At 43.1% G+C, this 23,961-nt stretch overlaps 1 protein-coding gene across 1 annotated transcript in view; it reads left to right on the forward strand.

The window, feature by feature from the left end:
• The window catches only part of TENM4 (teneurin transmembrane protein 4), a 396,776-nt gene that overhangs the window by 354,269 nt on the left and 18,546 nt on the right, over positions 1 to 23,961 (forward strand). Inside the window, exons 23-24 of the mRNA XM_068554555.1 lie at positions 11,200 to 11,372; positions 22,114 to 22,349. Coding sequence (XP_068410656.1) covers positions 11,200 to 11,372; positions 22,114 to 22,349 — 409 coding nt within the window. The remainder of the gene's footprint in view (positions 1 to 11,199; positions 11,373 to 22,113; positions 22,350 to 23,961) is intronic.

Genomic DNA, 23,961 nt, shown 5'->3' on the forward strand with positions numbered 1-23,961 from the left:
TTAGCCATGTTCCACACAACTGAGACTGGCAAATATGTGACCCTTAGATAAGTACGTGGAAGATGGGGAAGGAACTAGCCTTGCTGCCCATCACTGCTGGGCTAGGAACTGCATTATTGCATTCAGTCCTCACAACAGCTCTGGAAGATGGGTGACAGTATCTGTTTTACAGAAACAGAAACTCAGGCTCAGAGAGGCTCACTTGTTCACTGTTCTGTAGTGAGAACACAGCAGAACAGGGATCACAACCCAAGTCTGTCTGATGCCAGAGCTCATGTTCTTTCAGCTCTGCCCTGCTGCCCCTTGGCTGAGTTTGTTAATCCCAAATGAACCCGAATGCTTGAACTGTAAATTTTTCTCAAGCTTGATCAAGCATCAGTTTCTCACAATCCTAGAATCCAAAGCAAAAGGGGCTGTAATAGATTTTTAAATATAATTTGCACACACAAAAAAAGTCACAGCAGTTTATACAGAGTTCATGGGCTAAATTCCTTTCTCCAAACAAGGGCCTTGTAAATTACAAAGAAAAGACAAAGATCCAGGAAAACAGCAATTATCTTGATTAACTAATTGAAATGGAAATACGTTAAATAATTCAATTTTCCCCCCATTGCCCAATGGAGAGCTCTTATACGTTATTTAGCCAATACAGGGGTTTCTTTGTCTGAGCAAGTCGGTACACTCAATTAGTTCCCAAGGTCACGCCCTCAAGTCCCAAACTGAATGCTTACGCATCACTGCAGCCATTACTCTCAAGCAGCCCTGAAATTGAAAACCATTTCCTACACCTCTACCAGAAAGCATCCTGTTCCTCCCTCCCTGTCTTCCTTGATGAAATATACAGCCATATTTGATGTTTTATGAAGAATTCCAAACTATCCACTTAATAGCTGTACTCAGGAGTAGAAGATAAAAGCCCTAAAAGAAAAAAGTGAAATTCACTTTTTTTTGAGATCCTACTGTGTGCCAGGCTCTTTCCCATTTAATCTTCACAGCAACTTCAGATGGTAGGAATTATCAATTCCATTTTTTACAGCTGAACAAACTGAGGCACAGAGAGATTAGGTAACTAGTCTAAAATCACACAGTGAGCGCATAGCAGAGCCAGAACACAAGTCCATGTTCTTTTAATTACACTAACTGGGTTCACCTAAATTCTTTGCAACTTAACTATATGGTAGGGATTAAAATAGTACCTTTTTCATAGGGCTAGCCTAAGGTTCAAAATTTCAATGAGATAAAACATGGAAAACTCAGTGTCTGACTCATCATAAGTACTCAAATGATAGCTGTTGCTGTTGTTATTATTATTTCAAGCAGTATTAATATTAGTATTTCAAGCAATATTAGTGGCAGTACAAGTAATTGCAGAGATGATGTTTGGGCATGGCAGGTACCCAAGGCCTCGGAGCAGCTGTGAGTCACCTAATCAAAGGAGCAGACAAAAGTTGTAATTGAAATAGGTAGGAATTAGAGGGCAGACCAGAAGAACAGAATCAAGTGTCAAGTCTGAGGGATCAAGGTATGAACTAGGAAAGGGGTTAGATCCTTGAGAATATCAAAAATGGGCAGGAAAAAGACATGCAGAGTGGGTCAAGGAAAAATGACTCAGATCAGGTTGTGAACATAGCAAGGATACCAGATACCTATTTTCACTGGATGTTTGCCATGTGATTCAGGGGCAGACTGGCTTCCAGACCCAAGTCTCAACCAGACAGAAATAACACCTGACCTACTCCATTTCAGGGCCATTATGGGGATCAAAAAACTAAATAAATACTGAAAGTGAAAATACTTTGCGAAGTATGATGCTCCCAAGAAGTAATGTTCTGTTATTATCATTATGGTAATTCTCAGCACAGATTTGGACAGATTTTTGCCAATGCACATTGCTCCAGTGAATTTCCCACTTTTAGCTCCATGAGGCAGCTTAATGGATTCCAAACCCAAATGCTCTAATATTCTTTTTTAAAAAATCAGCCCAGGCTTGCCTGTTACATGGGCTATTACTGAAACAAGTTTCAAGTTGGCTTTATCGATCCTCTCAACAGATTAATACATCTAACATAAACACCACACACTTTAGAACAACTTGACTTAAGAGTTTATAATTCTGGGGAATCAAGGTTACTTTTCTTCCCTCAGCCCACAGGTCTGCTGGTAGGAAACCTCAAAGGGGTCTGTAATGCCTTCTTCATCTCCAGCGTGTGGCATCATTAATTTCAGGCTTGGGCTCCTGGGCAGATGGCATTTGGTGACTAAGAAAATGGCCTGATGAGCTGAGGCGGGTTCCAAAATTGTCTTGCTGGTTAGGCATGAGTAAGTTTCATAGGGGGAAGTGGCTGTGGCATCCCATGGTGCCCTGTGACAGCCCCTGTCATCCTTACGCTCGAGCTAACTACTCTGAGACCCTAACTAATGTATCTCTGTACAAGCTTGGGGCTTGCCACCTAGTAGGTGCTCAGTAACTATTTTATGAATGAAATTTACATTCAGGAGAGAAGGGGGATAATGAAGGGAAGAAACAAATATGCTGTAGTGAGAAAAATACTAGGTTTACATCGCAGCTCCAGCACTATCAGTGCTCCCAGCGGGAAATTGAATTCAGTTCAAATGGTTCCAATGAAGAGACTTGGCTTCCAGTTTCTGCTTGAGGATGTAAGAGCTAGAAAGAGCATTGTTCCCAACCTTACAATGAAAATAAGCCAAACAAATGGCAAATTCTTGAAATCCTTCTCTGAAGTCACAGGGCAACCAAGTGGCCAAATCCGAGGAGAGACAGAGTGTCACATCGCAGACAAGATGTGAGCACTAGCTTACCTGGTAGATGCACCCAGTCCCTGGGAGGAAAAGTTCAGCTTGGTGAATCTATAAAGGCTCAGTGTGTACTGGCAAGAGAGTATGAAGCCCTTGGAGACTGCAGAAATTGGGAGAGTCCACATCCTCCGGAACTTTTCTCCACAAACCCCACTCGGTACTCACAGAAAAGACTAGGGAAAGATGGAAGAAAATATCCCTTGTGGTAGACCTGGGGGAGGGGTACAGCAGCTGCTGAGGGAGGGGCACAAATTTCTGCCTGCTCCACCCAGACCCCTCTCACCTGATCTCCCACATGGAATAAAAGGCTTAATCTGTGGAGAGGAGGGCAACAAACACTATTCTACTTAGGTACTGGTGGAAAACCATTGCAGCTGAATGAAGGAAGAAAAAAAATTTCTAACTACTGCTGGAAGAGGAGCAGGAATATGTAATGGGCCCAGACGGACAGGCTGAAAGGGGCAGGAGCACTGAAGAGGTCACACTCCTGAGACTCAGGGACACTTGCAAATATAAGATTGAGGCTTAATCAGAACAAAAGAGAATTCTCTCAAGCTCACCAGCCACCACCGCTAGCTAAAAAGCTAAACATAACAAATGAAAAGTAGAATACTACTGGGAAAGAGATACAAGAGCCTACAAAGAGACCCTTTCTAAGGCCCAGCACAAAGAGGGGACCTAAAACTGAGAATAGAATAGACACATTGAAAAAAAACCCTCTGGCAAACCAGTTTCACATCCTAAACACAAGGTATAGCTGGAGGAATGTAAAGCCTGTGATGCACTAAGGTTAAGCATAGAAGTAACAAACTTCAAAGCCAGACCAAATCCTAACTAAATTAACTTAAACTCTCTCACTAAAGTTTGAGCAGAAGGAAACTCATACTCATACCCCAGATCTATTACCTCAGTGTCCACTGTGTTACACAAGATGTCACACTTTCAACTGAACATATAAAGAGGCTAGAAAAAGCAATACACACCCAATAGACAAAGTAATCATCAAAACCACACTCAGATATGACACAGATGTTGAAACTATCTTTCAGGAATTTAAAATAACCAAAAATTATGTTAAAGGTGCTAATGGAAAAGGTGAACAACATGCAAGATCAGGTGGATAATTTCAGCAGAGAAATGAAAACTAAAAGAGAGAATTGATTGGAAATGCTAGAAGTGAAAAACACAGTTACAGAAGTGAAGACTGCCTTTGATGGGCTTATCAGTAAACTTGACACAGCTGAGGAAAGTAGATAGGTCAATAGAAATTATCCAAACTGAAACACAAAGAGAAAAAAAGAATGAAAAAAATACAGAAAAGGGCGCCAAGAACTGGGGAACATCAACTGCTCTAATATACATGTAATTGGAATTCCAGAAGAGAGAAAGAACAAGGCAGAAGAACCATTTGAGGAAATAATGGTCGAGAATTATCTGTATGTAATGATAGACATCAAACCACAGACCCAAAATCTCAGAAAACACCAAGCAGAATAAACACACACACACACTATACACACATAGATCTATGCATATCATATTCAAACTGCTGAGTACAAAAGAAAAAGAGAAAATCTTGAAAGCAGCCCCCCAAAAGGTATTTTTTACAGAGGAGCAAAGAAAAGAATCACAGCGGACTTCTCATCAGAAACCATACAAACTAGAAAACAGAAATGCTGAAAGAAAAAAAGAAATCTGTCAACCTAGAATTCTATATCCAGCAAAAATATCTTTCCAATGAAGAAGTGTTATTAGAGGTATAGGCAGGGATTAGGGAACCAAGAAAGGACAGTGAGGCATCCAGGCACTAAAAACAGTGAACAACTATTACCAACCCTCGGACTGAAGGGCAAGGCAGGGAAGGAATACAATATTGTTACTTACTAAAGCCCAGTGGGAGCTGTAATCATGAAGGAGAAGGCATCTGGTAGAAGCTGTAATTGTGGGTGGATGCACCCACTATTAGAAATATGGCACCAAAGGACATGGAGAGTAGGGAAAACTCCTCCTTTTGACCTCCAGTCTCTTGCCATTTCCTGCCATTGACTGAACCCAACCAGAAGCAAGCCATCAAGGGGCCCCAGGGATGCAGTCTGCAGGGGTCAGCCCCCCTGAGCACAGAGAAGGGCAGAGAATGGATCTGAGGAGGGAACAGAGAATAAACAGCACAGACATTGACTGGCTCTGTGACATTGTACACATAAGTGGCAGAGCCAGGGTTCAATCTCAGATCTACCTGAATCCTAAGCACTTACCACCAGATGCATGGCCTCAAGTATAACATCAATGAGAGCTAAGACCTGAAGTGATAGGGTGGGCCAGATCTTAGAAATCCTGAAGACTACAATTCATTGTTGGGACTTAGTTCTATGGGAAATGGGCAGGAAGGACAAATTTTTATTGCAGAAGCCAACAAGTAGCCTGGCTCTGCTGCAGTTTTGGAGTAGCTGCAAATGGTTTAGTGATGCCAGTCTCTTATAGTGACCTGGGGTCAAGGGAACTATTGGTGTGCATGGGCTGTGAACTCTAATTATTCACAGAGGTTACAGTGGCCATTTCCTCCATTTCCTCTTGTTGGCGATGGTGTTGTTTGAAACAATCATAGATCAAAGTCGTAAAAATCACATCTTTGTTTTCAACTAAAAAGTCCCCGATCAGCAAAAGTTTAGTATCAGAGAGGCAATGTGGCATTTTCCTCACCAGCCACGCATAGTAAAATGGCTCGAGATGTGAAGTATTGAGTGTGAAGAAGAAAGCTTTGCAGTGTATGTGAAGATACCCTTTAGTGGTCCTCTTCTGAGAGGCAAGTTCACAGCCACTCTATGAATCTTTTATGTGTGTTCTTTCCTCGTGCTCCAAAGATGCTTTGGGAAAATGAGTGAGGAAAAGTCAGTGGAAGGAAATAGTAAGAAGCCAATCACCTGGCCATCTCCATCATACCCCCAGATGGGGGCTCAACATCACTGCAAAGTCAACTGTAATGGTAGCAAAGCAAAGCATCTTGAAGAGAAAACTGTCGGTCTTCTTGACCCAACTTGAGATTTCCAAACCCAATTTTTTCTTTAACATAGTTGAACACAAAAGTTATGATTTGAAATGGCACCGTCTTTATGGGAAGCTTGATGAAAGAACACAGACTTTAAGGTCAGACAGACCTGACAGAATCTGTATTCCTCTGTTAGCTGTGTGATCTTACTCAAGTTACTTATCCTTTCTGAGCCTCAGCTTCCCCAATTGTGAAATGATGATAATAATGCCCACTTTCAAAAATGGTTGTGAGAACAGTGCTCAGTACCTAAAATGTACTCTATGAATAGTAATGAACTTTCCCTTCCTCATATGGAAAGTGAGAGGGAATAGGGATGGAGTTCTTAGTTATCCTCATCCCAGCTCTTGAAAAAACAACGATAATATCTACTATTTATTTATTTATTCATTTATTCATTTATTCATTCATTCATCCAAGAAATATGTATTGAGTACCTTTTATATGCTGGGTCCTGCTTTAGGCACTAAGAATACAAACAAGGTCCCTGTCCTCATGGAGCTTATATTCTAGCGGGAAAAGAGAGACAACAGTCAAGTAAACAAATCAACAAGATGATAAGTGAAAACAGTAAAATAAGATAATGTGATAAAGATGGGAGGACCCATCAGAAAGGGTGATCAGGGAAGGCCTTGCTGGAATAATACCTTTTGAACTAAAACATGAGTAATAAAAGGAACTAGCCCTACCAAGATTGGAGGGAAGAGCATTCCCAGCAAAGGGAACAGTCAGTGTGAGCACCCCAAGCCTGGTTTGAACTCAGTGTGTTTGGAGAACAGAAGCAAATGTAATAGAACAGAGGAAGTAGGAAGGAATAGGGTTCAAGGGGAAATCAGAAAGAGGCAGGAAAGAGCAGATCATTCAACCAACGCTCATTCACATTATTGAGCATCTACTATATGCTGGGCACTCTCCTAAATTCTGGGGATACACCAGTGACTGAACAAAGTCCCTTCCTTCAGGGAGTTGATAGTCTAGTGAAGGCAGTCTCATGGGGTCCTTGCAAGCCCTGGAAGGAATTTGCATTTAAATATGTTACCTTGTTTGATCTTCAAGTATCTCTCTGAGACAGGTATTATTACCCTCGTTTTATAGAGGAGAAAACAGAGGCACACAAGGTTATGTTATATAACCTACCTGAAATAGCATCATTTGTGGTAGGAGTTGGATGGTTAGCAGAAAAACAGAACCGAGTGCCCACCCTCTAGGGTTGCATTGCTAGCAAGTGTAGAGCCTGGATTCAAAGCCTAGACCACCTGGCTCCAAGGACCTTCCCACACCAACATGTTCCTTCTGTTCCTCTTCAACAGAAAGGAAGAAAATTGGCCAGTAATTTAAGTAAAGCTGCAACAGACGTATCTAAGCCATTGTCCGGAAGTTCTCCCTCATGGGGCCAGGGTTTGAGGCAGCCACTTGTAATCCAGGGATTGTAGACAGAGACCTGTCCCCAACACCCTGTTGGGGAGCACCAACATCCTTTCCCTTAGCAGCTCTGTAGCAGGAAGAGAAAGGGCCCCACCAAGGGGGCCACAGGGCAGAGGTCAAGGTCCAGAGGATGGGCAGCTCCAGCTCCTCCCCGCGGAGGCAGAAGCAGCAGCGTTCTGATGGCATAATCACAGGTATTGATCAGGTGGCAGAGAGATCCAGTGGCATTTCTCAAGCTCCAGGAAGCGCTGAAATGAATGAATAAGAGACAAGAAAATTCTATAAATTGGCTGTTCTGTTGGATGTTCATTTAATTAAGACATTCAGTCCTTCTAATGGAAAATGTGAGGAATGGAAATTACTGTTTTTTGGCCACCTCATATAAAATAAAACCAGATCTTGAAAGCATGGGGCCTTTTCATTGTATCGTCTTCAGGCTCAATTTAATTACGTATTACAGGCCACCTTCAATAATAATTACAATTGTCTGCCTTTATGTAAAGCCTCTTTCTATCTTGGAGACTAAAACTCTGGGGAGATGCCTACGGAGATTGCTAAAGTATCGTTTAGTCAAGGTGGTTGTTTCCTTATTTGTGCATTCAGCAGATGTTTATCAGGGACCTACTGTGTGTGAAGCCTCTGTCAGGTCCTGCAGGGGGTAGCGTGTGAATGAATGACAGTCTGTCTTCTCCCACAGAGCAGGAAAGAGGCCTCCCATGTCCAATCATGCATTCGTTTATTCGTTCAGCCAACATTCCCTGCCCATCTTCCCTCGACCAGTGCCCATGCTGGGGAAGCTGAGATGACCTAACGGCCAGACCTCCAGGGTGGTGGAATCCAGATCCCCAGTCTGGCTGTCTGACTCCACGACCCTGTCCTGACTCAGGCACTCCGAGGCCAAAGTAAGAGACAAGTTGTACGTCAGCTCTTATAATGCAGGGGACACATTCTGTGATAGAGCTGTGCCAGAGTACCACTGGGAGAAGAAGAGCTGGGGAGACCAGGGAGGGCTTTATGAGGTGGCATTTGAGCAAGGCCTTGATAGAAGTAGTATCGAGGCGACATCTGAGCCCTAATTAATAATCTCTTAACTCTTATTTGTAAGACTCCAAAGCTCCATTTTAAGTATCTTGCATTGTATAATAAAATCTTTTTTAGCCAGTTAGGTCAGGAAATTAGATTAATAAAGAGTGTGTACATGGATCACAGGTGTTCAAAGAACCAGCATACTCATCCCATTAAACTGTTGGACTGAAATGGATCTTCCAGTTGATGTCAAAGATGACCTGGGATCTGACAGCACTCAGCTTACTCATAGACCACAGATTCAGTTAAGGTGACCAGGGAAGAGCCAGTTTTGGGGGCGGGGCGGGGGGGGGGGCGGGTCTTGATTTTTGGCTCAGAAATTTGGGATGCCCTAGTAATATTTTACTGAAAAGGCCTAGAGGTTGATATTGGCAGATGTCCTATAAATGAGATGCTTCTATAAATGCCAGTAATTTTAAAAGTCCTCTTCCCCAAGGTGTCCATTGCTTATGAGGCATTACTTGGGTTGTCACAGCACTTTTCTGATGATGAACATAATCCGTGTTAATTATAAAAAAGTCTTGGGAGTATAAAATGCATATAAATAAGCAACTAAAATCACCTGTAATTCTACCTCCCAGAGATAGCCACTGTAAACATTTTTGTGAAATTCCTTAGTGTTCAAATTTCCAGCAGCCATGAAGGGTTCAAAAGGACACCAGCCTCTCCCAGAGTTACAGGGAGCTGAGCTGTGAGCTTCTCCAGGTGAGAGAGGCCTCAAGACAGACATTCCAGATCTTTAGCCCAAGATGCGCCCTCCTTCCTGCAGCATCTCGCAGAGTCACTCCCTCGCCCGGCTCTGAGGGGCACTCCGTACCTTTCACCCTCCAGTCTAGGTCAAGTCACACCACCACCCTCCGTTAAGCCAGACTGACCTTTCCTTATAACAACCTGATTCAGTACGAAGGAAGAAAAATGAGAAATCATGACAGGAAACAGGTTTCCAAAGCCCTTAACTGCCTCTAAGAGAACCCAAGGGACTGATAACAGCTCCACAGCCTTGCCCCACCAAGCTCAGGCCTGACATATGTGGTCGAGACCCCCGCTTTTCTCGCCATCTTGGAAAGGGCTTCCATTCCCCTTCCTCAGGCCTCAGCACCAAAGAGTCAACTCTCCCAGAGCCCCTTGGCCCTTCCCCCAGAGTCGGTCTCAGGTCAAGGACCGGGGCAATTCATTCCGAAGACCTTCACCAACACCTCCTCTGTGGCAGACCGCACCAGGGACTATTACCGTTTGGTGCAAAGCGTGCCGTGATCAGTACCAGCCACAGGGACAGAAAGAGTTGGCAGATGGCAGAATCCACGCAGCATTCAAATCTGACCTTGAACAGAAAATTGCTCAGCAAAGGCCTGCCTAGTCTCACGTACCAAGTCTCACCTGAAACCATAGAAGCTGTGGGACCCCAGGGTCCCATCAGGAAGCCAGGCCCAGCTGAAGGCATCACAAGAAGAGCAAGGATGGAATTGAACTTTCAGGCCTTTCATTTCACCATGGTTAAAACCCTCAGGGGCCAAGAGGACAGCTTTACCCTAGTATTAAAAGCCAAGCAGGAAAAAAAAGTCCAGTGGGAGACCCAGAGTACATGAGGGAGACGTATACAGCTGAACCCATGCTATAAGCTAGCGCCTGAGTAGAAGTCAGAAATACTGGCATCTGGGCGAAGAACTTTTTCCCCATTCGCACACAAGGGCAAAAAGGCTCTTTAAAACCTACCTTTTCACACTTCAGCCTCCCGTAATTACGAAATGTTAGTAGCCTGCTCCCCGCTATCTCCCAATCACTCTGCAGCAGGTAAGAGAACACACGCGATGGATACTTGCAAATAGACAGTACGGAAATGCTCCCTGAAGACAGAGAACCAAGTGATGGCTTGGAAGCAGACAGAGCTGAGTTTGAATTTCGACTCTATCACACTTAGCTGTGTGACCTTGAGCAGGTGACCTCACTTTTCTGAGCCTCCTCCAAAAAGGAGCTAATATGTACCTTTTAGACTAGTTGTGAAGATTAAATGAAAGGATGTATGAACATTGTGCGACTGGCACCATACCTGAACAATATGAACGCCATACTGTAGGTGGTGAATAATTTTAGGTATTTCTTTTAGTCTCATCAGGAGAATGGGAAAGAGAATTAAGATTCAATTATGATGCTTCAGAAAGACCACACCAGAGTGAAGCTGTGAGTTTTGAGCGCCACAGATACATAGCTGCTTGGTGCCAGATGTGAAACCTAGATGTGAAGGGGTTGCTAGAGCCCATCTGTCCAGCCTGCTTATGTGGCAGCAGAATCCTGGTTGGAATTCAAAGTCCCCTTTTCCCAGGATCTGTAGCTTCCTGGAGTCGGGTTAGGGTTATCTCCAGTGCTGTTCAGGAGAAACCTACAGTTCTTGGGGGAGGTGGGGGGCGGGCGGTGGTTGAGCCAGTATTCAAGCAATCAGTTTGACTGCTCGCCTCTGGGAGTCGCCCAGCTCTAAGACTCTGGGTCATCCGTCTCATATGGGCACCATCATCTCACCCTTCATGGGTGACATAGTGACAGGGCACTTCCACATGTTGCTCACAGGAATCCTGGGCGGTGGGTAGGGCAGGGGTTATCATCTCCACTCTACAGAATTAGGAAAGGAAGATTCAGAGAGGTAAGTTGTTTGCCTACAGTTGAATATCAGCGGGTGGAGTGGTATCCAAGGAGATGCAGGAGACGTGGAAATGTATCTGACCAGAAAGAAAAGCAGAACATGAAAAACCATGGCATAAGGTAGAACATGCCAAGTTCCAGCAATGGCACCATTATATTTCTGTTACTCAGAGCCACCCCTTGGTTTTCAGGTACGACAGCTTTGGGCGCCTGACCAATGTGACCTTCCCTACTGGCCAGGTGAGCAGTTTCCGAAGTGATACAGACAGCTCAGTGCATGTCCAGGTAGAGACGTCCAGCAAGGATGATGTCACCATAACCACCAACCTGTCTGCCTCAGGTGCCTTCTATACACTGCTGCAAGGTAAGCCAGGTGGGGGGTTGGGGTCTTGGAGACCATGGGGTGGGGAGACCCCTTTGAAAGAGGATGACACAAGAAACAAGCTGCTAACTGCAGCTGCCCAAGAACAAGAAAGCATAACAACTGGTTTCTTTCTGTATTGCCACCTAATTTGCAAAACACATCAGCCTGAGCCCTGTAAATTCTCTCCCTCAAGCTTCAGAGTAATATTTCATTGTCTCATTCCATTATCAGCAGAACAAAGGGTAGAGAATCCACTAGCTGCTAATCCAGGTGACCTCACTATTCTGCCATTCTAATGGCTCCCGGATTAAAGACTGACTCTCACTCTGGTGCAGATGAGGACAAAGGACAAGAATAATTACACCTAATTATGAAAGGGATTTGGGCGTGGAGAAGGCCTCCCTGAATCTCAGGTGAGAGCGCTTTGTTACTCTCCTAGGATTCTATAGAGAAGAGACCCTTCTCTGTGTCCATCAAATAATCCCTGATATGAGTTGATCTTTTAGCTTCAGATAAATCACAAGGATGAAACCTCGCTGTGAATTGTCTGCCTCAATTGTTCTCATGGGCCCTGGTGACCCAGAGTGGAGCTTGCAGCTTTGTTGGACTTAGTAAGCATGAGAAAAAAGAAGCCATCACTAGGGAAAGCCTTGCTTGACATTTTCCCCCAGCCTCCAGATAGCTTTTCATACTCCCAAAACCTTTGACACAAAGTAGTAAAGACAGCCTTGGCCTGGGAGTCAGAGTGCCAAATTCTAGTCCTAATTCTGCCACCCCATCACCATGGCCCTCAAGTTTCTACTCTGGGAAAAGAAAGCAAGTTGAAGCCATGTTGAATGGTGCAGGGCAGTGCAAAGAGCAGCAGTTCCGGGGGCAGACACACTGGGACCCCTCTGCCTGCTGTACCAGCTGCAACCTGTGTGAATTGGGTGGAGTCACTCTTCTCCGATCCTCAGTTTCTGGGTCTGGGAAATGGGGCTGAATTACAAGTCCTGCTTCCTAGGGTCGCTCAGACAATTTCTTTTTTTTTTTTTTTTTTTTACTCTTTCAATTTCCAATTTTTATTTTTTTTAATTTAATTTTATTTATTTTTTTATACAGCAGGTTCTTATTAGTTATCCATTCTATACATATTAGTGTAGACATGTCAATCCCAATCTCCCAATTCATCACACCACCACCCCCACCCCCCCGCCGCTTTCCCCCCTTGGTGTCCATACGTTTGTTCTCTACATCTGTGTCTCTATTTCTGCCCTGCAAACTAGTTCATCTGTACCATTTTTCTAGGTTCCACATATATGCGTTAATATACGTATTTGTTTTTCTCTTTCTGACTTACTTCACTCTGTATGACCGTCTCTCGATCCATCCACGTCTCTACAAATGACCCAATTTCGTTCCTTTTTTATGGCTGAGTAATATTCCATTGTATATATATACCACATCTTCTTTATCCATTCATCTGTTGATAGGCATTTAGGTTGCTTCCATGTCCTGGCTATTGTAAATAGTGCTGCAGTGAACATTGGGGTGCGTGTGTCTTTTTGAGTTATGGTTTTCTCTGGGCATATGCCCAGTAGTGGGATTGCTGGGTCATATGGTAATTCTATTTTTAGTTTTTTAAGGAACTTCCATACTGTTCTCCATAGTGGCTGTATCAATTTAGATTCCCACCAACAGTGCAAGAGGGTTCCCTTTTCTCTACACCCTCCCCAGCCTTTGTTGTTTGTAGATTTTCTGATGATGCCCATTCTAACTGGTGTGAGGTGGTACCTCATTGTAGTTTTGATTTGCATTTCTCTAATAATTAGTGATGTTAAGCAGATTTTCATGTGCTTCTTGGCCATCTATATGTCTTCTTTGGAGAAATGTCTATTTAGGTCTTCTGCCCATTTTTGGATTGGGTTGTTTGTTTTTCTAATACTGAGCTGCATGAGCTGTTTATATATTCTGGAGATTACTCCTTGGTCCATTGATTCGTTTGCAAATATTTTCTCCCATTCTGAGGGTTGTCTTTTCGTCTTGTTTGTAGTTTCCTTTGCTGTGCAAAAGCTTTTAAGTTTCATTAGGTCCCCTTTGTTTATTTTTGGTTTTATTTCCATTACTCTAGGAGGCGGATCATAAAAGATCCTGCTGTGATTTATGTCAAAGAGTGTTCTTCCTATGTTTTCCTCTAAGAGTTTTATAGTGTCCGGTCTTACATTTAGGTCTCTAATCCATTTGGAGTTTATTTTTGTGTATGGTGTTAGGGAGTGTTCTAATTTTATTCTTTTACATGTAGCTGTCCGGTTTTCCCAGCACCACTTATTGAAGAGACTGTCTTTTCTCCATTGTATATCCTTGCCTCCTTTCTCATAGATTAGTTGACCATATGTGTGTGGGTTTATCTCTGGGCTTTCTATCTTATTCCATTGAACTATATTTCTGTTTTTGTGCCAGTACCATATTGTCTTGATTACTGTAGCTTTGTAGTATAGTCTGAAGTCAGGGAGTCTGATTCCTCCAGCTCCGTTTTTTTTCCCTCAAGACTGCTTTGGCTATTCAGGGTCTTTTGTGTTGCCATACAAATTTTAAGATTTTTTGTTCTAGTTCTATAAAAAATGCCATTGGTAATTTGATAGGGATTGCACTGAATCTGTAGATTGCTTTGGGTAGTATAGTCATTTTCACAAGGTTGATTCTTCCAATCCAAGAACATGGTATATCTCTCCATCTGTTGGTATCATCTTTAGTTACTTTCATCAGTGTCTTATAGTTTTCTGCATACAGGTCTTTTGTCTCCCTAGGTAGGTTTATTCCTAGGTATTTTATTCTTTTTGTTGCAATGGTAAATGGGAGTGTTTCCATAATTTCTCTTTCAGATTTTTCATCATTAGTGTATAGGAATGCAAGAGATTTCTGTGCATTAATTTTGTATCCTGCAACTTTACCAAATTCATTGATTAGCTCTAGTAGTTTTCTGGTGGCATCTTTAGGATTCTCTATGTATAGTATCATGTCATCTGCAAACAGTGACAGTTTTACTTCTCCTTTTCCAATTTGGATTCCTTTAATTTCTTTCTCTTCTCTGATTGCTGTGGCTAGGACTTCCAGAACTATGTTGAATAATAGTGGTGAGAGTGGACATCCTTGTCTCGTTCCTGATCTTAGAGGAAATGCTTTCAGGTTTTTTTCACCATTGAGAATGATGTTTGCTGTGGGTTTGTCATATATGGCCTTTATTATGTTGAGGTAGTTTCCCTCTATGCAACTTTCTGGAGAGTTTTTATCATAAATGGGTGTTGAATTTTGTCAAAAGCTTTTTCTGCATCTATTGAGATGATCGTATGGTTTTTATTCTTCAGTTTGTTAATATGGTGTATCACACTGATTGATTTGCGTATATTGAAGAATCCTTGCATCCCTGGGATAAACCCCACTTGATCATGGTGTATGATCCTTTTAATGTGCTGTTGGATTCTGTTTGCTAGTATTTTGTTGGGGATTTTTGCATCTATATTCATGAGTGATATTGGTCTGTAATTTTCTTTTTTTGTAGTGTCTCTGTCTGGTTTGGTATGAGGGTGATGGTGACCTCATAGAATGAGTTTGGGAGTGATCCTTCCTCTGCAATTTTTTGGAAGAGTTTGAGAAGGATGGGTGGCTCTTCTCTAAATGTTTGATAGAATTCACCTGTGAAGCCATCTGGTCCGGGACTTTTGTTTGTTGGAAGATTTTTAATCACAGTTTCAATTTCATTACTTGTGATTGGTCCTTTCATATTTTCGTATTGGTCCTTTCATATTTTCTATTTCTTCCTGGTTCAGTCTTGGAAGGTTATACCTTTCTAAGAATTTGTCCATTTCTTCCAGGTTGTCCGTTTTATTGGTCTAGAGTTGCTTGTAGTAGTCTCTTAGGATGCTTTGTATTTCTGCGGTGTCTGTTGTAACTTCTCCTTTTTCATTTCTAATTTTATTGATTTGAGTCCTCTCCCTCTTTTTCTTGATGGTGAGGTGGTACCATCAAGGTTGGGTGGCTAATGGTTAATCAATTTTGTTTATCTTCTCAAAGAACCAGCTTTTAGTTTTATTGATCTTTGCTATTGTTTTCTTTGTTTCTATGTCATTTATTTCTGCTGTGATCTTTATGATTTCTTTCCTTCTACTAATTTTGGGTTTTGTTTGTTCTTCTTTCTCTAGTTCCTTTAGGCGTTAAGGTTAGATTGTTTATTTGAGATGTTTGTTGTTTCTTGAGGTAGGATTCATTGCTATAAACTTCCCTCTTAGAACTGCTTTTGCTGCATCCCATAGGTTTTGGATCATCGTGCTTTCATTGTCATTTGTCTCTAGGTATTTTTTGATTTCCTCTTTGATTTCTTCAGTGATCTCTTGGTTATTTAGTAACGTATTGTTTAGCCTCCATGTGTTTGTGTTTTTTATGGTTTTTTTTCCCTGTAATTGATTTCTAATCTCATAGCGTTGTGGTCAGAGAAGATGCTTGATATGATTTCAGTTTTCTTAAATTTACCGAGGCTTGATTTGTGACCCAAGATGTGATCTATCCTGGAGAATGTTCCGTGCGCACTTGAGAAGAAAGTGTAATCTGCTGTTTTTGGATGGAATGTCCTATAAATATCAATTAAATCTATCTGGTCTATTGTGTCATTTAAAGCTTGTGTTTCCTTATTAATTTTCTGTTTGGATGATCTGTCCATTGGTGTAAGTGAAGTGTTAAAGTCCCCCACTATTATTGTGTTACTGTCGATTTCCTCTTTTAGAGCTGTTAGCAGTTGCCTTATGTATTGAGGTGCTCCTATGTTGGGTGCATATATATTTATAATTGTTATATCTTCTTCTTGGATTGATCCCTTGATCATTATATAGTGTCCTTCCTTGTCTCTTGTAACATTCTTTATTTTAAAGTCTATTTTATCTGATATGAGTATTGCTACTCTAGGTTTCTTTTGATTTCCATTTGCATGGAATATCTCTTTCCATCCCCTCACTTTCAGTCTGTATGTGTCCCTAGGTCTGAAGTGGGTCTCTTGTAGACAGCATATATATGGGTCTTGTTTTTGTATCCATTCAGCGAGCTTGTGTCTTTTGGATGGAGCATTTAATCCATTCACGTTTAAGGTAATTATCGATATGTATGTGCCTATGACCATTTTCTTAATTGTTTTGGGTTTGTTTTTGTAGGTCCTTTTCTTCTCTTGTGTTTCCCACTTAGAGAAGTTCCTTTAGCATTTGTTGTAGAGCTGGCTTGGTGGTGCTGAATTCTTTTAGCTTTTGCTTGTCTGTAAAACTTTTGATTTCTCCATCGAATCTGAATGAGATCCTTGCTGGGTAGAGTAATCTTGGTTGTAGGTTTTTGACTTTCATCACTTTAAATATGTCATGCCACTCTCTTCTGGCTTGTAGAGTTTCTGCTGAGAAATCAGCTGTTAACCTTATGGGAGTTCCCTTGTATGTTATTTGTCATTTTTCCCTTGCTGCTGTCAATAATTTTTCTTTATCCTTGATTTTTGCCAATTTGATTACTGTGTCTCGGCGTGTTTCTCCTTGGGTTTATCCTGTATGGGACTCTCTGTGCTTCCTGGACTTGGGTGGCTATTTCCTTTCCCATGTTAGGGAAGTTTTTGACTATAATCTCTTCACGTATTGTCTCGGGTCCATTCTCTCCTCCTTTTGGGACCCCTATAATGCGAATGTTGTTGCGTTTAATGTTGTCCCAGAGGTCTCTTAGGCTGTCTTCATTTCTTTTCATTCTTTTTTCTTTATTTTGTTCTGCAGCAGTTCATTCCACCATTCTCTCTTCCGGGTCACTTATCCATTTTTCTGCCTCAGTTATTCTGCTATTGATTCCTTCTAGTGTATTTTTCATTTCAGTTACTGTATTGTTCATCTCTGTTTGTTTGTTCTTTAATTCTTCTAGGTCTTTGTTAAACATTTCTTGCATCTTCTCGATCTTTGCCTCCATTCTTTTTCTGAGGTCCTGGATCATCTTCACTATCATTATTCTGAAATCTTTTTCTGGAAGGTTGCCTATCTCTACTTCATTTAGTTGTTTTTCTGGGGTTTTATCTTGTTCCTTCATCTGGTACATAGCCCTTTGCCTTTTCATCTTGTCTATCTTTCTGTGAATGTGGTTTTTGTTCCACAGGCTGCAGGATTGTAGTTCTTCTTGCTTCTGCTGTCTGCCCTCTGGTGGATGAGGCTATCTAAGAGGCTTGTGCAAGTTTCCTGATGGGAGGGACTGGTGGTGGGTAGAGCTGACTGTTGCTCTGGTGGGCGGAGCTCAGTAAAACTTTAATCCACTTGACTGCTTAGGGGTGGGGCTGGGTTCCCTCCCTGTTGGTTGTTTGGCCTGAGCAACCCAACACTGGAGCCTACCCGGGCTCTTTGGTGGGACTAACGGCAGACTCTGGGAGGGCTCACGCCAAGGAATACTTCCCAGAACTTCTGCTGCCAGTGTCCTTGTCCTCATGGTGAGACACAGCCACCCCCTGCCTCTGCAGGAGACCCCCAGCGCTAGCAGGTAGGTCTGATTCAGTCTCCTATGGGGTCACTGCTCCTTCCCCTGGGTCCCGATGCGCACACTACTTTGTGTGTGCCCTCCAAGAGTGGAGTCTCTGTTTCCCCCAGTCCTGTCAAAGTCCTGCAGTCAAATCCCTCTAGCCTTCAAAGTCTGATTCTCTAGGAATTCCTCCTCCCGTTGCCGGACACCCAGGTTGGGAAGCCGGACGTGGTGCTCAGAACCTTCACTCCAGTAGGTGGACTTCTGTGGTATAAGTGTTCGCCAGTCTGTGAGTCACCCACCCAGCAGTTATGGGATTCGATTTTATTGTGATTGTGCCCCTCCTACTGTCTCATTGTGGCTTCTCCTTTGTCTTTGGATGTGAGGTATCTTTTTCGGTGAGTTCCAGTGTCTTCCTGTCGATGATTGTTCAGCAGTTAGTTGTGATTCCGGTGCTCTCGCAAGAGGGAGTGAGAGCACGTCCTTCTGCTCCGCCATCTTGAACCAATCTTCTCTCAAGACAGTTTCTTTAGACAATATACATAGAGTGACCAGCATGGGCCAGGCACATAGTATTGCTTAGAAAGTACTTGTTGGATTAATTAATTAACAGGCATTTTGATTTACCGTAAGAAAATAACCATATATTTTCACAACCATTTTTCTTCCCAAATGTGGTCCTATGCCTCTACCAAAGCTCAAAGAACAATAGCGGTTCTCAGTCAAAGAAAGAGAAATCAAGCCCTGGAATTCCTTCCCCACCAAGCACCTTTAGCAGTGGGTTGGGACAGACCCTAGGTATTTATGCTCTGGCTGGGTTATTGACAAGAAGAGGTACCAGTTCCAAACCAGCCAGGGTTCTGCCTGACCAAGAACAGCAGGGGCAGCTGATGACACACAGACGTCATATCCTTCAAGCCTACTTTCTTCCCTGTGGTTAAGAATTGTCTGCTCTGCTCCGTACGTCTAAGCCGGCTTTCAGCGTTTTTCTCAAAAGTTAATGCAGGCCTTCCAATATTTAGACAACTTTTTAAATTCAGAAGTGCCACGTCTCCTCAGTTTTAAAATGTACCATCGATTTAATAACAACTTTTCAGGTCGGGGGCTGGGGAGAGACACTGCTCAGAATCCATACAAGGACTTAAGACGCATTCCAATTTCAGAAACATTAAAACGTGAAAAGGAAAAGTACATCTCAGAATCCAGGAAACGTGGTACCTCTTTCTCTTCTTTGGGACCTGTGCCAAGCTCTCCTTTCGTACCAGGCTCGGATCCTCAGTTTTGCAGCCAGCTCAGTAGAGTCTTCGTGAAAAACTCTTTCGGTTTCATCTTACGTCTGAACTATGGGAAGAAATAAGAAGTAGCTACTAATGAACAGCAGCCTTGGGAAGTCACAGCTCACATTAAAGGGGGATCGTTTGAGATGGGCCTCGACAGATGCTGTTCCATCCAAAGTCACCATTAATGGACATACGTGGATTCAGCAAGGAGCAGCTTTAAAAGATAAATTGACACAGGCTTTTTCACTGCTCAGAGGAAGTAAAATACAGATTGTCGGTGAATAATGCATAGCAAGTTTGAGGCAGACTTTAGAATTCTGCGTGCGTGAGAGAGAAAGGGAGAAAGATGGGGGCGAGGGGGTGGGGGAGAGAGAGGCTGATCTGATGCCACCAAGCAGGGAAGATTCAGTGAGGGTTACCTACAAAAACCACATCCTTATTGCTTGACATAGCCTAGTATATATCTAGTTCCATCCAGCAAGTATTTACTGAGCACACGCAATAATAATAATGATAGCTGATATTTTGAGCACTTAACTCAGTATGAAGTGTATTTTTAGTGTTTTACATTCATCATCCTTTTTAATCCTCACAACAACCTTCTGAGATATTATTAATATCTCCCATTTTCCAAATGAAGATAATAAGGCATTGAGAGGTTAAATAGCTTATCCAAAGTCACCCAACTAGTAGGGTGTTTGGACCCAGGCAAATAGGCTCTAGAACACATTCTCTTAAGCACTAGAACACATTCTCTTAAGCACTGATCTAAAAGGAAGGGGGATCTATAGAAGGACCATGATCGGTACTAGGAAAGTTCACTCTGACAGGTGTGTGAAGTGGGGCGGTGAAGATAGAGGAGAGATGACAAGAGATAGATGTGACAGTGACCAGCACGGCGCCAGGCACATGCAACTAGTAATAGCTAACATTTATGTAACACGCACTAGATGTGCAGTACTGCTCTCAGCTCTTCATATTCGTTATCCTGCTTAATCCTGTGAGGTAACAGTACAATTATTATCCCCAGTGTACAGATAAAGAAACAGAGGCATGAGAGCTTAAGGAATTCGCCCAAGGTCTTGCAGCAAGAGAGCAGCAGAGCTGGGACTTGAACCCAGGCAGCCTGGCTCCAGAATCCATGCTCTTAATCTCTGTGCAATAGTGCCTTTCACGGTAGGCACTTAGGTATTTGAGAATTCATTCACTCACAGAGTGGTGAATCCCCCTACCCCTCAGCTGCAGGACCCCTAATGAGACCAATAAAGAGGCTAAGGGAGGGGGAGGCATTTGTTCCAACCAGAGGAACAAGGGAAGCTTCTGGGAAGAGATGACGTTTAAGCAGAGCCTTGAAGAAAGGGCTTGGGCTAGCATTTATTAAACACAGGGGCAGTGCAGGCAGAAGCAACAGCCAAGGAAGGGCAAGAGGCAGGTGACTGCAGCGCAGACTCAAATGTTTCCATTTTTAGAAAAGAACACAGTGTGCATTTTACAGCTGAAATTTACTTTTTCTCCAGAAGGTTCTGTTAGCTAAAAGATCCTAACTAAAATGTTTTAATCAGATTTAAAATTTCAAACTCAAGCCTATTTTTAAATCATTGTCATATATACATATATGACATATACACACATATATGTATATATGACAGCAATTTAAAACATATATATATATATATTAAAAAAATATATATATATATATATATATATATTTGGCATTCTGTCATTGATATACATATTGTACTTATTTTTCACCTTGTTGCAAAGAGTGTTATTGCCCTAGTGGGAGAGGCTTAAAAATGTTCAACCCTTTGCTCTGGTAATCCTACATTTAGGAGTCTGTTTTGATTAAATAACCCCAAATGAAGACATTGATTTATCCAAAATGTATATTTTTAATAAAGATATAATTCACATACTATAATATCCACCCTATTAAAGAGTATAATTCAGCAGTTTTTAGCATATTTACAAAGCTGTACAACCATTACCACTAATTCCAGAAATTTTTTTATCAGCCCCAAAAAGAAACCCCATACCCATTAGCAATCACACCCCATTCTCCCTTTCCCTCACTAATCTACTTTCTGTCTCTGTGAGTTGGCCTGTCCTGGACATTTCATATAAATGTACTGATGTATACAATATCTGGCCTTTCGTGTCTGGCTTCTTTCACTTAGCATAATGATTAAAATATATTTATCTGCAGTGTTACCTGTAATTATGCAAAGCTGGAAGTAATCAGAATTATCTATTTGAGGGCTGGTTAAATAAATCCTGGTATTTCCAGGCAATGGAATAACATGCAGTCATTAAGAAAAACATTTATGAAAATATTCAACGATATAATACAGTGATCAGTGAAAAACCTCCATAAGCAACCATGTTTTTTTTTTTTTTTAAACCAAATGTCTTAGATTTTTTTTTTAAATTTATTTATTTATTTTTGGCTGCGTTGGGTCTTAGTTTCTGTGCGAGGGCTTTCTCTAGTTGCGGCGAGCGGGGGCCACTCTTCATCGCGGTGCGCGGGCCTCTCACTATTGCGGCCTCTCTTGTTGCGGAGCACAGGCTCCAGACACGCAGGCTCAGTAGTTGTGGCTCACGGGCCCAGTTGCTCCGCGGCATGTGGGATCTTCCCAGACCAGGGATCGAACCCGTGTCCCCTGCACTGGCAGGCAGATTCTCAACCACTGCACCACCAGGGAAGCCCAGCAACCATTTTTAACTGTAAATGTATTCAGAAATATCCTAAAATCTAGGAATATACCAAAATATTTACAGTGGTTTCCTTTGGGTATTGAGCTCACGGACCTCCATGTATTTTCCTAGTTTTCTTCAATGACAGTGTTTTGTTTCTGTAGTCGGAAGCATAAACACGTTTAAAGACCACACCACTGCCTCTGCTGTACACACACCTCCCTCCGTCCTCCACCCTCCTGAGCAGAGTCCGTCCCTCTTCTCTCCCTCAGACCAGGTCCGGAACAGCTACTACATCGGGGCCGATGGCTCCCTGCGGCTGCTGTTGGCCAACGGCATGGAGGTGGCCCTGCAGACGGAGCCCCACCTGCTGGCCGGGACCGTCAACCCCACCGTGGGCAAGCGGAACGTCACGCTGCCCATCGACAACGGCCTCAACCTGGTGGAGTGGCGGCAGCGCAGGGAGCAGGCTCGCGGCCAGGTCACCGTCTTCGGGCGCCGGCTTCGGGTGAGCCAGGCCTCCGGCGGGTCTCAGCCCCTGGGGGCGCTTGGATCCTGGGGGGAACGAAGGGGGAGGCATCTGAGAACTGGACTCTTCTTGAAACTGTCCCAGGGAGAAAGTGTTCCTGGGCCTCAGTTGCTTCATCTGCAAAGGGGAAAGGAAATTAAGCGACTACACACAGTAAGAGGCTCGCGTATCTTTTCAGTTGTGTTGTGCTAGTGAAACGATCACTGGCTCTGATGTTAGTCAGGCTTCCGGCTTCTATTATTCCCTGAGTGAATTTGGGCAAATCCGTAATCTCATAAAGCCTCAATTTCATTATCCATAAAATGGGGAAGATCAAACCAATTTACAAGTTGCTCCAAGGATTAGAAATAATACATAGAGTGCCCTATACAGAGTCTGGCACATAATAAGTGGTCAGTAGTACCTATTCTAGTTGTCCTTTTATTGTCATTCTTATTACTGTTATTGTTATTACTGTTGCTAACATGTACCAAGATTCAGTTTAGCTCTTTGGAACCTAAGCCACATTCTCCTTCCAGGCAGAGTTATCCTTCCTGAGACAGCAGAACGACCCCACCGTAGCTGTCACTGCCAGGGGGTTGGCATCTGCAGTGTGGCATCTCAGAGCACTTTTCAGTGTGTGGATGCCCTGAAACAGCCCTTTTTCTGCCTGACTGCCATGTCTCTATAGTGTGGCCTCTGTCCCAGGGCCAGATTGCCCAGCTTCTTTCCCTCCAACTTCAGAAAGGAAGGCAGTGGGGAGGGTGAAAACAGAGGACCCAGACCTGGCTTTCAGCACAGTGCCTTGCAGACCACAGGTGCTCCGTGGAGACTTGCCGAGCTGCAGGGTACCACAGGACTGAGCCACATGCTCCTGACTCCTAAAAGCCACAGAAGCATCCTGATGCAACACGGCCGGGGCTGTCTTGAGCCCCCTGCCCTTTCTCACAAAGAAAGTTCACTTAAGCCCCTGATTCATGCATGGGATAACCAAGGTCCAGAGAGAAAAGGGATTTTTCCTGATTCACACAGCTGGGAGGCAGTAATGACTAGAAATAGGCACCCTGTCTCATAGTGCCATTCTCACAACAGATACAGAAACAGTAAGTTACTTACTCAGTGTCACACAACTAGAGCCCAGACAACAAGGTTTCCTGTGTTCCTCAACAGTCAAGAACTCAAGCAACTATCTAATGTGGGAAACAGCCTTCCACTGGCTCCCCAGAGAAGGCCTAGCTTTCTTTGTTCTCTGTGGGACACCATCCATGGCCTCACTGAGCCCCCTGTGTGAATTCTCCAGGAGCCCTTCATACACATCTGAGGCAGTGGGCTAAGTAGAAAGTTTGACCTGGTTTTATTCCTGCCTGGGCCACATGTGTAGCCTTGAGCAGCTCCTCTGAGCCTCAGATTCCTCTGCAGAAACCAGATGATATATTTGAAGCACCTAGCCCAGCGCTGGAAGACCCCAGGTGCTCAATAAATGGCACCAATGAGTGCTATTAGGATTTCCTCTCTGCCATGTGAACTGGACCAAAAGTTCCCCAGGCATCAGCTGGTCCCTCTCCGAGCCTGAGATGAATGACGCTCCAGTCGGGCGACCGCATCTCCGAGT

Source organism: Eschrichtius robustus, chromosome 11 (genome assembly GCF_028021215.1).
Source record: "Eschrichtius robustus isolate mEscRob2 chromosome 11, mEscRob2.pri, whole genome shotgun sequence".
Lineage (NCBI taxonomy): Eukaryota > Metazoa > Chordata > Mammalia > Artiodactyla > Eschrichtiidae > Eschrichtius > Eschrichtius robustus.